Below are 16,798 nucleotides of genomic sequence, written 5' to 3' on the forward strand. Positions count from 1 at the left end.
AGGCAAGGGAATGTTCGTATTTAAGGAATTGATTTACCCCAGCAGAGGAGGAAGGGCTCTGCAAATCAGTCAAAGGTAATTAGTTTCGAAAGAGAAGTCATCTGGACTGAGAGGACAGATAGAACACATTATACTGACAGCCAAAACAACACAAACGCACTTCAGATGGGAGACCTGCCATATCATTAATAGGGTCACCATTGTGACCCTACCGTGAGAAGAATGCCTACCTCTCCAGGCAGGGGCCTCCAGGAAAACCATGTGATAAATAAGCATGCATGGAAGTCATATTCTATACAAGCACAACGATGGGATATATTTGATATTTACAGGGAAGTGTAGTGCCTACCCAGCATCAGGTTGCAGCACCTCAATTTCCTTTGGGAAAACCATCTCTCCTCCACTCCAGGTAGGAAAGGCTTGCATGTGGATGACCCCAGCACTGGCCTCTGGAGTAGGCATGTGCCCAGGTACAGCCAATCAGAGCCAGGCAGACTGATGCAAAGATAAACCCATACTCTAGTCTGGACCTATGAGAGTTAGTCCTCAGGAACAAGTACTGGAACTACTGGGAAAGCCAAAAGGTCTTCTTTTTTTTTTTTTTTGGCTGGGGTTGCCTCCCCTACCTGGAGGAAACAGCATGTTTGAGAAGGAATCAAATACCGAGAAAAGTAGAGTGAAGAGACGGAGAGAGCCTGTGTCCTGATGACATTATTAGTGCTAGAATCATCCATGGGCTTTGTGGTCCAGTACAGGCACAGTAAGTCTACCTGCTGTCATTACTTATTTTTGCTTATGCCAATTTGAGATGGAATTCTGGTACCTGTAACTGAGAAAGTTACATAACTCCTAAAGGGTGGGGCTGAGGGGGCAGCGGGTGGAACCCTGGCTGAGAAAGACTGCAGGCTAAAGCTGGACCTCTACTTTGGAAAGTCGGGCAGGCTTGCTCCACACCACCATTGGCTTTTAGCCTGTGAGAGGCCAAGTGGGGCATAAATCTGGCCTGCTCTTTCTACCTGTGTGACCATGGCAACCCCCAGTGAGGACATAGCTCCCTCAGTAGTTAGCAGCTGTCGCTGGGGCTCAAGCCCGCATTTAACAGTGCCTGGTCCAGGAAAGGCATTTGGTGACTGGGGAAGGTCAGGCAGTCACAGCAGTTGTTTGAGAGGCACGGAGGGGTCTACACACCTCCCAGCCTTGCAGTACAGGCCTGCAGTGAGGCTCCATCCCATTTGATCCTTGTGGTAGCCCCAATGGGTACACTAGGGTTCTTTTATACTATTCTCACTACTTTGGAGGCCCTTTGAAAATTTCCATCATACAAGGTTTACAAAATGAATACATGTGTGATACTCCAATAGTAGATACATATCACTATATACATTTGTCAAACCCGCAGAGTACCACACGAGAGGGAACCTGAATGTCAACTTTGAGCCTTGGGTAATGGTGAGGTGTTAGTGGGTATGTATGTGAGAACGAACTCTCTGTACTTTCTGCTCTACTTTGCTGTGAGCCTAAAACTCTCTAAAAAAAGAAAGCCTCCTAAAACATGAATACACGTAAACTGCTTGGCACAAGGTCAGGCTGGGTGTCAGCTCCCATGATCACCATCTCCTGGGCAAGCTGGACCTTCCTCGGATCTCCACTTCCCTGATCCTTCCCTGTCCTGGCATCACAACCGAAGCCTCTCCTTCCTGTGCTGTCCCGGGGCCTCTCCCTCCCCTTCTGCCTGCGCCTTACACCTTTTGTTTCTTGACACTTTGCCTGTATGCTGGCAGCACTTAAGTCCCAGAAGGCAGAGGCTCAGGAAGCCCACCTCCAGAACAGTCCATTGTCCCCACCACAGCCCCCTCAAAGCTGTCCGGCTGGTACCCCAATTCCTCCCATCTGGGGAGTCCAAAATGCCTTCTCTTTTTCTGACCCCAGACCACTTCTGCGGGTCCATATGTGGTATCCCAGCAAAATTCCTTATAGTTTCTTCTGGCTCTCATTCAGTGAAGGGAAAGATAACAAATCTGTGAGAAATGCCAGCAGGCCACGTGACCCTGTCCTTCGCAGCCCTGATTTCAAAGGCATCCGAAGATGAGTGCTTTGGAGAGACACACTAGCTCTCAGGGAGGCTCCGGGAGGCTGGGTGGGCTGGGGAGGCACCCGGACTGGTTTTAATCCCTAGCTGGGTCCTGACAAGTTGTGATGTGTTGGAGGGAGTTTCCGTGGGTTTCCTGCAGCCCCAGGAGGGCGGAACTGTCTCTCCCAGGCAAGGAGATGGGGCTGCCAACTGGGGAGCTGCTCTGCTCACCGTCTGAGTTACAGCTCAGCCATAGCAGGACCCGTCTGTGGCAGGAGGCTTGGAGCCAAAGGCCATGTGCTAAGGCTGTGGGGGTAGGTTGGCTGAGCCTCCAGGACATGTCCCTTCCCCCAAGGACAATATCACTCGGGACTCTGTGCTCAATGCACTTCATTCCACTGGAGGGCACCAATTTATTAAGAGGTCGTCTGGAAGGGGGGCCCTCCGACAAACTGCAGGAGCTGCCATGCACTGCAGTGGGGACCGCGACCAGGCTAACTACCTTACCGCCCTGCCAACCAAGCTCTAAGGCGGCCCCTTCCTGCAGAGAATGGGGCAGGAGGCAACCACGTCCCTTGCCATGGCCGCCAGGTGTGGCTCACCAGAAGGAATCACACTGGACTAGCCTGCAGAGCAGCTCGCAGCTCTGGGGCAGAGAGGTTCTGGGCAATGCCCAACCAGCTATGAGGGGGCAAGCACCCAGGGCCTTGTACCTGGGGATGCTTTGGGTGGGAGCTGACTAGGGAAAGTAGCTTTAGGAAAGGAAGGAGATGGGTACCTGGGCTCCCCTGACAAATCACGATGAGGCTGGTTATTGCAGTCCTCGCCACCAGTCACACACTGGTCACCGCCTTAGAGCCTAGAAGTGCTGATGCAAGAAAACACTCTTGGCCAGGTGTGGGGCCAGACTCAGCTCTTCGCTGGCACTGCTGCTGCCTCCTCCTGGGCCGGGCATGCGCAGCCTCCTTCAGCCTGGTGCTTGGGCTCAGCTGGCTAGCTGGCTGTGGTTCTCCTAGGGATGCAGCCTTCCATCTCCAGTGCCTCGGGCCAGCCTTCGTACTTATTGGTGTGCCTACTGTTCTTCACGTGCTGCGGGGGCAGGGAGCAGAAAGTCACAGCCTCAGGCACAGGAGACAGAGCGCCAGCCAGTCCCTTTGTGGTGGTGTCAACCAACCGTGCATTCTCGGGGCACTGGCCCCCTCTGTCTGTCCTAGCACTTTGAGTTTCTCATCTAAAAATAGCAACAGGTGCACTGGCTTGCCTGCTTACAGGTGGAGCGAGGGCAGTCAACTTCTCCGCACTTGTGTGGGCCTGGAACACACTGGGAAGGCAAGGAGGGGGTCGGTTTGTCTCTGCCTTCACCCAGCCCACGCGGAGATGCCAGAAGCTACAAGAGCAAGGGTGGAGGGGGTATGTCTTCTCTGGGGGCTAAGCTGCTCTTTTGGAAGCCAGAACCTTCCAGATACCACTGAAACAGCCTGTTGTTCTTATCCTGCTGTGGGGAGCAGGTCTTGGGGACAACATGGCTTTTACAGAGCTCGGAGCCTCCCAAAGATGAGGATGGCACCTGGGGCTTACCAGCCCCTCACATGGGGCCTGACACGTGTGGGCCCCAGAGGAACAGCTGGCCAGATGGCAGCCAGGGCTGCTGGGGGAAGGGCATGCAGTGTGAATGGGGGTCTTAGGTTTGGGGAGGCACTGGGACAGGACCAAACATCTTGAGGAGGTAGAGATTTGGGAGGAAAGTTTCTTAGTTGTGAGTCTTGCCAGTGTGAAAGCTTTGCCATTTAAAGCCCCTTTAGGGTAAAACCCATACAGGACAGGGAATGTCCATGCTTCTGCCCTCCCTGGGCAGACTGGGAGGGGGCCAGGGCTGCCTTGGGTGTGGACGCTGGGGCAGAATTCCGGGAAGACTGCAGCACAAACAGAAGGGGACCTCACAGGAAGCAGGCAGAAAGGCTGGGCCAAATGCCCTGAGCTGGGAAGTGGAGGTGCCAGGCTTTCCACTCATACCTGTTCAAAAGGGCTCTTGTTCTGCACACCCTTGGCCCCCACAAACACCCAGCTGTCCCGAAAGGCCAGGTCCCTGACGTTCTTGCTGCCCAGATCGCTGAAAAGCTTCCTGGTCTCTTCATTCATCCTGCCACACAGAAGGAAGAGATGTGAGCGGTTGCCACAGGAGGATGAGGCTGAGGCCGGCCTGGTCAATCACTTACTTGGTAGCTGGGTCATCATAGGACGCCACAAACACCAGAGTGCCTTCATGCAGCGGCCGAATAAACTTCAGTAGCTCGTTGACATCTGGGAGCACAGGTTCCATTGAACATGAGCAGTAGGCATCACTGAGCATCCCTTCCCCACCATCCCCTGTTCTCCAAACAAGGACACTTAAAGCAGGGATCAGGCCAGGGACACACCCCATTAAGGGTCACCAAGTGGGTGCAGGGACAAACTGGCCAGGGAATTCCCCATGACGACATACCTGTCCATCCCCCTGCCTTTTCTGAGCCCAAGGAAGTACTTGAGAAGCCCCCAGCATATGGACAGAGAAAGAGCAGTGTTTCGGGGGAAGGACACCTGGTCATTCTGCTGCACAGTCAAAAAGTGGGAGGCCATGGCAGCCACTCACCTCCTGCCCACATGTCAAAGGCCCGGGCCTCGATGAGCTCACCGCTGACCCCTGGGTCAAGAGGAAGGACAGGGATCTTGCTGGGCAAGCTATCAGGGCAATTCTACCCTACCACCTCAGTCCTCCCAGACCAGGCTCATGGCATGGCCACGGCCACTGGGTGCAGCCTTTCTAGAAGCTTTCGAATATCCCCCCATATTCATGCCAAGTGTGTTCCTTATTCAGACAGCTGCAGCCCACCCAAGGCTGCAGAGCTTCTGCCTGGCATTTGAGTCCTTCCAGGGGCTCCCCACAAAGCACTCTTCAACTTCCTGGGAACTTCTAATTCTGTACTTCTCCCAAGCTTTCATTCACTTTCTGTGAATGAGTCGCTTTCTGTGGAGACTTCAGCTAGCATGGACCCCTTCCGCCCCCAACCTGGGAATTCTGGAGGGGAAGAGAAGGGAGGGGAAGGTCACAGCAGGGTTCCACTGTCCTGAACCAAACTGTGACCCTACATCACAGGGAACTCACCATTCACCAGGGCAATGTTCAGTCCACGGCCCACATTGTCCTTGACACTGCTCATGAGCCTGGCAAGGAGACAACTCTCAAGTGGCACATCTGCTCTGATCATCTGCCCTTGCAGACCCAGCTTCCAGTCGCCCATTTCCTCCCCCACCCCACCCACACTCCCCAAGCTCACATCTTGTCCTCGAGGCAGATCTTGGGTCCGATGACATTGGCAGCCCCGCTGACCATGCGGAAGGCCAGGTGCTCTTCAGGGCATGGCTGGGGCAGGCCGCACTTATACTTCTTGGCCCGCGGCTCTGCGTGGGGACAGCAGGGATGACCATGGGCCTGGCCCTGTGGTCATTTGAAGTCTGAGGGGGTAAGGTCAGGACAAGCCCACAGGGAGGAATGAGTGATCACAGAGCAGGGGACCAGTGCCTCAAGGGGAAATTGCTCAGGCCAGGGACACTTCTATTGGTGGTCAGAGAAGAGGCAAGAGGAGCCTGGGGGGGGCGAGTGCACAGATGAAAGCTTGGCCAGAACACACTGCAGGAAAGTGGTAACAGAGGGAACAGCCAGTTCCTTCGGGGTGGAGGTGAAAGGACAGGAGGAAGCCAGCCTCTCTCACAGGTTGTATTGTGACCCTCAATGACCCTCTCCACAAAAGATTTGTTGATGCTCTAACTCCCAGTATCTCCTAATGTTACCCTATTTGGGAACAGGGTCATTGAAGATATAACTCATTAAGGTAAGATCATCTTAGAGTAGGGTGGCCCTCAATCCAATGACAAGTATCCTTATAAGAGACAGAAGAGATAGTCCTGGCTGGTGTGGCTCAGTGGATTGAGCACCTGCCTGTGAACCAAAGGGTCACCGGTTTGATTCCCAGTCAGGGCACATGCCTGGGTTGTGGGCCAGGTCCCCAGTAGAGGGGCCACGTGAGAGGCAACCACACATTGATGTTTCTCTCCTTTTCTTTCTCCCTCCCTTCCCCTGTCTCTAAATAAATACATAAAATCTTAAAAACAAAACAAAACAAAAAAATAAAACCAAAAAAGAGATAGAAGACACAGGCATGGAAGAGAAGGCCACGTGAAGATGGAGGCAGAAGCTGGAATGATGTGGCCATGAACCCAAGGAACATTTGGGGCCACCAGAGACTGGGAGAGGCAGGAAGGACCCTCCCCTAGAGTCTTGGAGAGGGTGGCCGCCTGAGGACACTGATACAGATTTTGACCCCAGGAAGTGGAGTGCTACCGTAACAAACCCCTGAAAATGTGGGCATGACCTTGGAACTGGGTAATGTGTAGAAGCTGTGGAATATTGAGGTGCATGTTGGAAAAGGCCTAGATTGCCTTGAAGAGACTATTAGTAGAAACATAGATGTTAAAGGGGATGGTGGTGAGGGCTCAGAAACACAGAAGAAAAATAGGGAAAACCTCTGTCATCTTGGGGGTTCATAGGTAATGATGACCAGAATGTGGCCAGAAACGTGAACGCTAAGGCTGTTCGGGCGAGATCTCAGGAGGAAATGGGCAACATAATATTGGACGCTGGAGGCAAGGCCATCCTTGTCATGGAATGACAAAGGACTTGGCCGAATTGTGTTCCAGTGTGCTGGGGGAAGGCAGAACTTGTAACTGCTGAACTTGGGTATTTCACTGAGATTTACAAGCCGAGAGTTGAGGGCAGGGCCTGGTTTCCCTGGACCCAGGTCATAGGAAAATGTGAAAGGAGAGAGCAGAGTGGGAAAGGAATTATTAAGCATAAAGGAACCAGAACACAAACATTTGGGGAATTCTCAGCCTAAGGAGAAAGGATGAGAACAGCAGGGGCGTGGCCAGACAACTGTTCTCCAAAGAGCCGAGGTGACTTGCGGATCCACTTGACCATGCCAGCAGAAGCCAGGAATAGAGATGGGGTTACCCGAGAAAGATCTGGAGGACCCTACTGTCCATGAAGTCTACAGGAGACCAGCATGGGTTTTTGAGAATTTTATAAAAGCAGAAACACTGTCGGCCTGAACTGAAGGGGGCAGAGAAAGGATGGAAGGAAGGATGGCTCTATGGACAGAGGGTGGCTGCTGAGGCCAGAGATAACCCAGGCCCAGAGGCTAGGCCCATCCCCTTCTTTCCAGATGCCCACCCCCCCCCCCACTTGGGGGCCCAGAGGACACAGCATTGGGCCAGAGAGGACCCTTCAGAGCCCTTGAAACTTAATGGCATTTCCCCTGCTGGGTTTTGGACTTGCTTGAGACTGGTGGCTCCTTTATTCCTTCCAACATTTCCCTTTTGGAACGGGAATGCCTATCTTATGCCTGTCCTACCAGAGTATTCTGGAAGCGGGTAACTTGTATTCTAGGTTCACACATGCAAGCAGCGGCTGCAGGCTGTGTGGCCCAGTTGGAGGAGAGATAAATGGAGGATAGAAACCCTGCAGAACTAGGGACAGGCAGGGGTACCCCATAAACAGTATGAGGAAGAGCAGGGAGGTGACAGGGGCCTTACCTGCAGTCACGGAGTTCTCTGGGCCTGTGGGTACAGAGCATTGTTTCTGTTAGTGTGGAGGCCCCTGGGGCCCGCAGCAGGGCAGCCTGGCCCTGTACCATGCAGTTAAGGTGGTGGGGCAGCAGACTCAGAGGCCAAGGGCTAGGCCAGGCAGATCACACCATGTTCCTGCTCAAGTCTAAATGATGTTCCTATGCAAAGCTTCCTGATCCAGGAAAAGGGTAAATTGGAATTGTAAAGAGTTACTCAGGTGGCCCATCACCAGGGACAAGGTGTAGGGTCCCCTCCCCATCTTAAAGCTCGGTGGAAAGCCTGCAGGGAGCAACCAGGGTGTCAGCCCCAATGTTCAGCAAAAGTCCCCCTGCCTCTCACTTAGGTCCCACCCAATGCAAATGGGCTCAGAATTCTAATTAGCAGAGATTGGCTTCCCAGCCAAAGCATCTTCCCAGCTGCACTGGGTGCCAGGAGACAGACTGAGGGCGGCACCTAGAGGTGGCCTTCAAGGAAGGGGAAGAAAACCCAGGCTCCCCCCACCCCTGAGCCTCAGCCCACAGACCCAGGTGGCTGTCCTGGGGATCTCGGTGGCAGGGCAAGGAAGGGTCCCACACTCACTGGTGAAGAGCTGTTGGATGCGAGGAAAGCCACTGCCAGGCCCACCCAGGAGGATGCTGACTACGATCCACGTGAGGCCCACGGTCACAACCAGGACAACGATGCGGAGGGGGCCTGGAGGCAGGGCAGACAAGAGAAGGCCACTGCAGATGCCAGCAAGCTCCCCAAAGACCCTAGGGTCTCTTATGGCCAGATCTCCCCTTCCACTTGGGAAGAAGGGATCAGAGGAAATGAAGGGGGAGACCTGTTGCCATCCACCAGGCAGGAGCCAGGGACTGGAGCTCCTGGCAGGTGGAAGGAGGAAACTGAGTTCCTCCCCCAAGGCTCTCTGGGCTTGGTTCTCCCCAGCGCACACGGAGTAGCCTTTCAGAATTCACTGCTCAAGGGGGCTCCAGTGCTCCCCCAGGAGCCTCCTAACTTCCTGCCTGTGAGGCTGCGGATACTTGTATTCCACCCATTATGTCCTCTTTTCTCCTGTTATGACTGAGGAGGTCCCTACTGCTTTTGAGGAACAGCTCCTTCACCTGCCATGACTTGGACCCTGAGCTCTCCTCCCTGCTCAGGTTTCTTGTAACATCGACCATTCCATCTCAGTCTATCGCTTCTTTTTTCAACATGTGACCTTTCCTCATAACAAAGCACAGAATCCCTGACCGAAGTGGCTCAGTGGGTTGGGCATGATCCTGTGAATGGAAAGGTTACCAGTTGGATTCTGTCAGGGCATATGACTGGGTTGTGAGCCAAGTCCCCAGTAGGGGGCACGTGAGAGGCAACCACATATTGATATTTCTCCCCCTCTCTTTCTCCTTCCCTTCCCCTCTCTCCGAAAAATAAATTTAAAAAATCTTCTAAAAAATGTTTAAAAAAAACACAGAAGGAAAAGCCCTCCTTCAGAATCACATCCCACTGAACCACTGATCTCTCTATTCTTCCTCTTCCCCATCAGCTCCTTCAAAGCATTTACAGTGGCTCTTTCCACAGAGTGGCTCTTCCACTCTCTCACAACCTTGCCTCCATAACCCTACCAAAACAGTTTGTTGCCACCCTGGCTGGGTGGCTCAGCTGGTTGGAACATTGTCCCATACACCAAGAGGCTGCGGGTTCAATTCTGAGTCAGGGCATATACCTAGGTTGTGAGTTCGATCCTGGATGGGGCATGTATGGAAGACAACCAATAGATATTTCTCTCACATGGATGTGCTTCTCTCCCTTCCCCTGTCAAAATCAATAAACATATCCTCAGGTGAGGATTTTTTAAACAAACAGCCTATTGCCAAGGCTACCTATGATCTTCCCGGTGTCAGCTCCCCAGGTTACCTGTCAGCCTTGATCTTCCTCCACCCCTCAGTTGACTGCCCAGAACCACAGTCTCTGGACACTCCTCATTCTCCTTGCTCAGATTGTCCTCCTTTACTCTCCCCTGAAAAGTTAGACTTTCCCTGGCTTCTGTCCCAGGCCGCCTGCCTTCTCTGCCTATACTTGGCTCTCCTTCCCCTACCCTCCTTACAGGTGCTCTCATCTACCCCTGGCTTGAATTACCCACAAGGAGCAGTGGCTCTCTACTTTCCTGCCCTAGCCTCGAGGCTTCGCCCTCCCAGCCCCTTCCTCACTGGCCAGCTCCAGTGGAATACATTCATAACACTGCAACCTTAACAGGCCTCAACTCCAACTCCAGTTGTCCACCCTGCAACCCCCGAAATCCATCTTTATCTTTGTTGTCCAACGGAGAAACTCACAGCCACTTGGGTCAGTTTCTCCTTTAGGACCAACTGCCTCTCCACCCAGCCCCCATAGTCCACGGAGTCTCTCTTCCACAACTCATTTTTCAAGCAGCATCCAGTTACCTGAGTTGGTAGAAATTCACTATCCTAATCCTCATCTCACAGTTTGGGGAGCTGAAATCCTCGGAAGCAAAAGGATTTGTTCAAGGTCACAGAATGAGTCTTTGTGCACAGTCTGCCGTTTGACAAAGGAAACCTAGTGGTCACCTGGGCCTCCAGCAGGGTCCCCTTTCCAACTTCCTCCCGTTTACTGTGGAAGCCACCCACCTGCCAACCTCATGTCCACTTCTCCCGCTGAGTTGGGGCCGCCGGCAGGTGAACTGTTTGGGGACCGTGAGCTCTGGAGGCAACAAAGCAGAAGCGCAGGTTTGGGTGGGGGTCAGGGATAAGCCAGTGCTGCGGGTACGGGCGCGATATGTGCACCGACTTGTATGCCCAGCCACCTGACCAGGCTCCTCCGGAACGCGGAAAGAAGCACTGCAGGCACAGGAAGGGGCCTCGGGAACCAGTTGGCTCAAGGTTGATCGTGCCCAGGGGAGCCTCTGAGACTGAGTTCTCCTGGACGCGGGGGGCCCTCCCGTGGGAGGCCCCGAGCTCAGGCGGCCCCTCCCGGCCCGGGGGCCGCCGACACGGGTTGGGCCGGCCCGACACTTGCCTAGCCGTGGGGAGATGCGCGTTCAGTTGGGGACAGCTCTATCAAGCCGGTTGTCCCGCTCTGCTCAGCGAAAGAAGGACAGAGAGCTGCGGTAGCGCGGTCCCACTGGCCCGGCAATGGCGGCCCGGGGCGGGGCCACAGCCCGCAGGCATCACTGCCGCCTTTGGCTGGGGCTTCGCTTCTCTGTTGCCAGGTTTGGGTAAGGGTAGCAGCGGAGGCCCCGCCCCTGGCCCTGCGCAGCCTGGCGCACAGGCCCGCCTCCACCGTTTGCTCCAGCCACCTAGTGAGAGGGGCCCGCGAGGGCCCCGCGCCGCCCTGGCTTCTGATTGTAAGTGAGCTCCGCCCCAGAAGTCTCCCACCAGACACTCCTCTTTGGAGGGGCATTCCAGCTTCCTGGGCTTGGCGTTCTGGGGCCACGCTGGGACCTTGTGGTCGGATTTCTGAAGCCTAGGAAAAGGCAGATGGATCTGGGGGCGTAATTAGTTATTTTTTTTCCTTAGGATTTTATTTATTTATTTTTTAAAAGAATTTACTTATTTATTTTTAGAGAGCGGGAGGGAGGGAGAGAGAAATATCAATGTGCAATAGATACATCTATTGGTTGCCTCTCACATGCCCCCTACTGGGGCACTGGTCTGCACCGCCCCACCCATGTGCCTTGGCTGGGAATTGAACCAGAAACCTCTCAGTTCCTGGGCAGGCGCTCAATCCACTGAGCCCCACCAGCCAGGGCAGAAATTGTTTTAAAGTTTGTTTTACTATGTGCCTTTTAGAAACATGGAGGTATAGAAGACTATATAGGATAAAACACCAGAATGCCATGAGCCAGAGACAAGAAGGCTGCAAAGTTTCTTTTGAGAAATCAGCTGACAGTGTTATGGGAACTCCCTTGTAGGTAACTCTCTCCTTATGTCTTGGTGTGGTCCTCTTTGTGTCCATCTTGTTTGGGACTGTCTGTGCTCCCTGGACTTGTATGTCTGTTTCCTTCACCACATTAGGGAAGTTATCTTTCATTATTTTTTCAAATAAGTTTACAATTTTCGCTCTTTTCTCCTTCCAGCACCCCTATGATTCCAACGTTGGTATGTTTGAAGTTGTTCCAAAGGCTCCTTAGGCTATCCTCGTTTTTTTGAAATTTTGTTTCTTCTTCTTGTTCTGATTGAATGTTTTTTTTCTTCTTTATGTTCCAAAGCATTGATTTGAATCTCGGCTTCCTCCACTCCATTGTTGATTCCCTATAAATTTTTCTTTATTTCACTTAGTGTAACCTTTATTTGTGCCTGTTTTTTTAAAAATTTTATTTTATGCCGAAGTACCCAATGAGTTCCTTGAGCATCCTAATAACTGATGTTTTGAACTCTGCATCTGATAGATTGCTTATCTCCATTTCATTTAGTTCTTTTTCCAGAGTTTTGATCTGTTCTTTCATTTGGGCCATGTTTCTTTGTCTCCTCATTTTGGCAGCCCTCCTGTGTTTGTTTCTATGTACTAGTTAGAGCTGCTATGACTCCGTGTCTTGGTAGCATGTCTTAATACAGTAAGTGTCCTATAGGGGCCAGTGGCACAGCCTCCCCTATTACCCAAGCTGGGTACTCGAAGTGTGCCCATCGTGTGAGCTGAGTACCCTCTACTCTTGCAGTTGAGCCTTGGTTACTGTTGGCAGGTCAATGGGAGGGACTTACCCAGGCCAATCAGCTGAAAGGATTGGCTGTGACCACTGACCACCAAACTCTGCCCTCCCTGGAGGGTCAGCTGTGCAGGGGCAGGGTGGTGGTGGTCCCATGTGGTCTGTAGCTGTCCACTAGGTGTGCTGGCCCTGAGGTTTCCTGGTGGTGCAGGCCAAGGTCAGCCCCCACCTGTGTTTTGCCAGGGGCCACCCTGCTTCAGCTATAAATGCAGGTTACTTGTTCTGGGCTTGGAGATTTCCAGGTGGAGCCAAGCTGTGAATCTAGGCTGGCTGCTGCTGGTGCAGGCCTGGGGCCACTTAGCAAGAGGTACGGGGACTGGAGACTCACTGAGGCCAGCTGTGCTTGTTTGAGAGGATTTAGGAAGTTGTGAAGCATGAGCCAAGACCAGCTGTTCATATAGAAAAGTGGTTTGGGTGGTCCTGCATCTCTGGGGATCTCTGAGGTGGGTCAGTGTTAGCCAGGTTGATGGAGTCTCAGATATGGCACCAGCTTGCAGGCTGTGTGGCTCTGTGGGGGGAGGGTTTAGAAAAGGGACAAGGGCCTCTGCGGGCCTAGATGCCAGACACTTCAGTTCATCCCAGTATGCTACTGGTGCCTTTCAAGCTGCTACCCCAAGTGCTGGAGCTCAGAGGGAGTGAGTCTGAGTAGGTGAGTCTGTGCATGGATTCTTTAAGGGGAGCTGCTTGGGGCTCCAGAATTTTCTTCCACTGACTCAATCCCCACTGTTTTTTGCAGTAGAAGTTGGGACTTAGCTTCCTGGCACTGGAACCCTGGGCTGGGGCCTAGTGTGGTGCTGGGACTCCTCGCTCCTGAGATCTCCCTCCCGAATTTTTGTCCACCACATGTGGGTCTGGGACCAGCCTGTTCTGTGCCTGAGCCCATTCTGGGTGGATGTGGTTTCTTTAACTTTGTAGTTGTCAGACTTCCATTCAACTCAATTTCTGATTGTTCTGAGCAATGGTTGTTCTATATCTTGGCTGTAATTTTGCAAAGAGGCGAGCTGTGTCTGCCTACGCCACCATCTTGACTGAAGTCCCTCTCTGGGACTGTTTTTCAGTGGGAACGTAGAGAGCATTAGACTGTCATGTCACAGGTCCTCACGTCCCCCCGCCCTGGCATGGGCGACCAGCATGAGGTGGCAGAGAATGTCTTCTTTTGGGCCTCTTGCTTGTGTCCCAGTGTAGCTCCCGTAATTACAGTTCCAGTTGACTGTTTTTCCTTGAGTCATCATGTCGTTGCCTCCCTGCAGGCACCCAGACCTGAGGTGACAGTTGATACCATCACCTGATCCCTCTTGCCCTTCCCTCAGTGGGGATACTGACCGCTGGGTTGCCTGTTGATGATAATTATATGGACCTTTGTGCTTCTGCCCCAGTGCAACTACCTCCTGTCTCTCCCCATAAATAGGTGCCCAGAACCGAGGAGAGAGTTGGTGGCCCTTCGTTGGGCCCTCATTTCTTTATTCTGTGTAGGCCCCCAGAGCTGAATGGACAGTTCACTGTCCTCATCTAGTCCCTCATATCTCTGCCTACATGTAATGACCCAGAGCTGAAGTGACCATCGAATCACCTCTACGGTCCTTCATTCCCCTTTCTTGTGTAGGCACCGATGTTTGTGCTTTTAGTTGACTGTCTCCACGTGGGCCCTCATGTGCAGGCACCTGGTATGAAGCGGTAATTGATGCTTTTATGGGCTCTACCTAGTCCCTCATTCTCCTTTCTGGCATAAATATCAATATCTGGGCTTTCGGTTGACACTGTCACCTGGGCCCTAATGTCTCTGACTTATGTAGCTACACAGGGCTGAGGTGACATTTAAGTGTCCTTATGTGTGCCCCAGTGTAGCTCCATCACTGAAGTGTTACTTGTGTGTTGTGTCTTGGGTCCTCGTGCTCTGCCTCAGGGTAGGGACCCATATCTGAGGTAATAGTTGAATGCCCTCCTCTGTCCATGCCTCTACCTGAGGTTAGGCATCAAGAACTGATGTGGGGCCCTGGCCAGGTAGCCCAGTTGGTTAGAGCATCGTCCCAAGATGCCAAGATTGTGGGTTCAATCCACAGTCAGGGCATATGCAAGAAGCAACCAATGAATGAAATGCATCAATAAGTGGAACAACAAATAGATGTTTTTTCTCCTCTCTCTCTCTCCCTTCTTCTCTCTCTAAAATCAATTTAAAAAAATTGGCTGGTGTGATTCAGTGGATTGAGTGCTAGCCCGTAACCAAAGGATTGCCGGTTTGCGTTCTGGTCAGGGCACAGGCCCGGGTCAGGGGCCAGGTCCCTGGTTGGAGGACTCGAGAGGCAACCAGTTGATGTATCTCTCACACATTGATGTTTGTCTCCTTCTCTTCCTTCCTCCCTTCCCATTTCTCTAAAAGTAAATAAATAAAATGTTTTTTTTAAAAAAAAGCACTGATATGAAAGGTGACTCTCCACTCATGGGCCCTTAAACCTTGCCCTAGTCTAGGCATCCAGAAGTGAAATGTCCATGCAGTGTCAAAACCTGCATCCGATGCTGTGGGAACTGTCGGCTGTCCTCACGTGGCCCTCCTGCTTTGTCCCGCTGTAGAGATTTGATGTCAGTTGAAAACCTTTATACCTCAGCACCAGTGTTGCCACCCAGGGTTCAGGTGACAGGTGTCTTTCCTCATCTGAAACCTGTTGCACCTGCCTCGGTGTATGTGCACTGGGTGACAGATGTCTCTCCTTACCTGGCCTGTCATCTGTGTTTCCCATTGTAGGGTCCCAGAGCTGAGGTGACATTTGACTCAATTCAGTGAGGCTCCAAGCTCTGTGTCAGAATGTATTCACCCAGTGATAAGGTGACAAGTGACTGACTGTCTTCACTGGTCCCTCATACTTGTGCCTCATTGCAGGTACCCAGACTGGAGATGACAGCTGAATTTCTGTACCTGGGACCTTGTGCCTCTTCCCTATTGCAGGCTCCTAGAGCTGAAATGACAGATGTCAGTCCTCACCAGGGCTTTCACCTCTTTCTCCTTCATACGCACCCAGAGGTCAGGTGACAGTTGAGTGTCCTCACATCTATGTCAGTGTAGCACCCAGAGCTGAAGTGTCAGTTGATTGCCCTCACCTGGACCCTCATGTCTCTGTCACAGTGCAGACACTCAGAGTAGGATCAGATGGAGAGGTTCCTAGAGTCCCTCCTTGCTGCTCACACATGGCCATCATATGTTGGGGGCCCAGGAGTTGGGTCCCTCCTCCACGTCATGCTCCCACTGCCCGTATCTGGATCCTCCCACACTTTTGGGAGCGTTCCCCTTGGTGATACCATGCCAGCAGTTTCCCCAGGGAACCTGGAGATCTTGGAGGAATATACCCAGCACACAGCTCTGCTAGGACCCCCTGAAATCTGTAAACATCTGGGCCGGGTGGGGGGAGCTCTGTGAAAGTGCTTTGAGCATTAAGACTCCTGTGGGGTCAGGTCAGGCAAGAGGACAGTGCCCTTTGGTGGTAAGCAGGGGGAAGGCGTGGCTGCACCTTCAAGGACTGGCTGTGCACCATTTGGGTCACTATCTGGGGATCCATTGCTGTTTGTCATCCTGGGCCTTTTGCAAACCCTTGCCTGCCCCCCTGTTGCAGCCTTGTGGTTGCACCTTAGAGAGGTCAAGAGTAAGACTCTCTGTGGCCCCCTGGAGCCAAAGGGTTACAGGGATCCTGAGTCCCTAGGCTGGCCCCATTTCCCCTTCTCCAGGCCACAGCAGTGAGGACTAAGGCCAGTACCCCAGCCAACGCCTGTCCACATGGAGCCTTCTCAGGTGCCCTGCATGGAGCTGGGCTAGAAGGGACCATGAGGTCCCATTCAGTCTTGGAAAGTCACCTTACTTAAGGGTCTGTGACTTACCCCTGAGCCATAAATCTCCTCCTTTCCCTACTCAGTGGGGTCCAGGTGAACTTGATCTTCCTACTAGCACATTGTGGAGGTGCTGCCCTGCCCTGGTTACAGGAGATGGGGAGAGCAGGAATAGCGCCCAGGGACCCAGGCTGGACATGGTATGTGTGTGGTGACGTGCCATTCTAGCTTATGGGATGGCAACAGGCCAACCTGCAACTTCAATTTCTTCATCTGTGTATTGTTTCTGCAGAGACCTGGGCAGGATCCTTGGCTCATCTGTCCCTCCTCCCTGCTGCTCCGCCTGTCAAACTGCACTAGGCTTCCAGCTGTTGCCATCCTAGCTCAGGGGGACCGTGCAGGAGTAGGAACAGCTGGCATTCAATGGCAGGCCATGGATGATTGGGGGAAAAAAGCCCTGGGCAACTGCCTTCTCAAGCAGGGGTGAGAGACAGAGGGAACATAGGCCCAGTTGGAGGGAGGGGCCATGGTGGCCGAGCTCTTGCTAACAG

General features: G+C 52.8%; 1 protein-coding gene across 2 annotated transcripts; it reads right to left on the reverse strand.

The window, feature by feature from the left end:
* Positions 1-2,453: 2,453 nt before the first annotated feature.
* On the reverse strand, positions 2,454-11,055 carry FAM3A (FAM3 metabolism regulating signaling molecule A). 2 transcript variants are annotated; one of them, XM_037056983.1, is made up of 10 exons: positions 10,748-11,055; positions 10,360-10,432; positions 8,312-8,425; positions 7,700-7,723; positions 5,386-5,509; positions 5,214-5,272; positions 4,701-4,751; positions 4,288-4,372; positions 4,085-4,211; positions 2,454-3,160 (listed from the first exon to the last, which is right to left on the reverse strand). In XM_037056983.1, exons 2-10 carry the CDS (start codon positions 10,370-10,372, stop codon positions 3,065-3,067), a joined length of 693 nt encoding a protein of 230 aa, XP_036912878.1. In that variant the 5' UTR covers positions 10,373-10,432; positions 10,748-11,055; the 3' UTR covers positions 2,454-3,064. The 2 variants fall into 2 exon arrangements, with proteins under 2 accessions (XP_036912878.1, XP_036912879.1); XM_037056984.1 differs by lacking the exon at positions 10,748-11,055 and having other exon boundaries at positions 10,360-10,741.
* Positions 11,056-16,798: the final 5,743 nt, after the last annotated feature.

The sequence above is a fragment of the Sturnira hondurensis genome, unplaced genomic scaffold, assembly GCF_014824575.4.
Source record: "Sturnira hondurensis isolate 20B ecotype Veracruz unplaced genomic scaffold, ASM1482457v3 Scaffold0009229, whole genome shotgun sequence".
Lineage (NCBI taxonomy): Eukaryota > Metazoa > Chordata > Mammalia > Chiroptera > Phyllostomidae > Sturnira > Sturnira hondurensis.

Excerpts from the sequence above, each read along its gene's own strand:
- FAM3A (XM_037056983.1), bottom strand. Across the intron at positions 5,273-5,385 it reads ATCTGCCTCGAGGACAAGAT|GCTCATGAGCAGTGTCAAGG; the intron begins GTGAGCTTGGGG and ends TCTCCTTGCCAG. Across the intron at positions 4,212-4,287 it reads TATGATGACCCAGCTACCAA|GATGAATGAAGAGACCAGGA; the intron begins GTAAGTGATTGA and ends TCTGTGTGGCAG.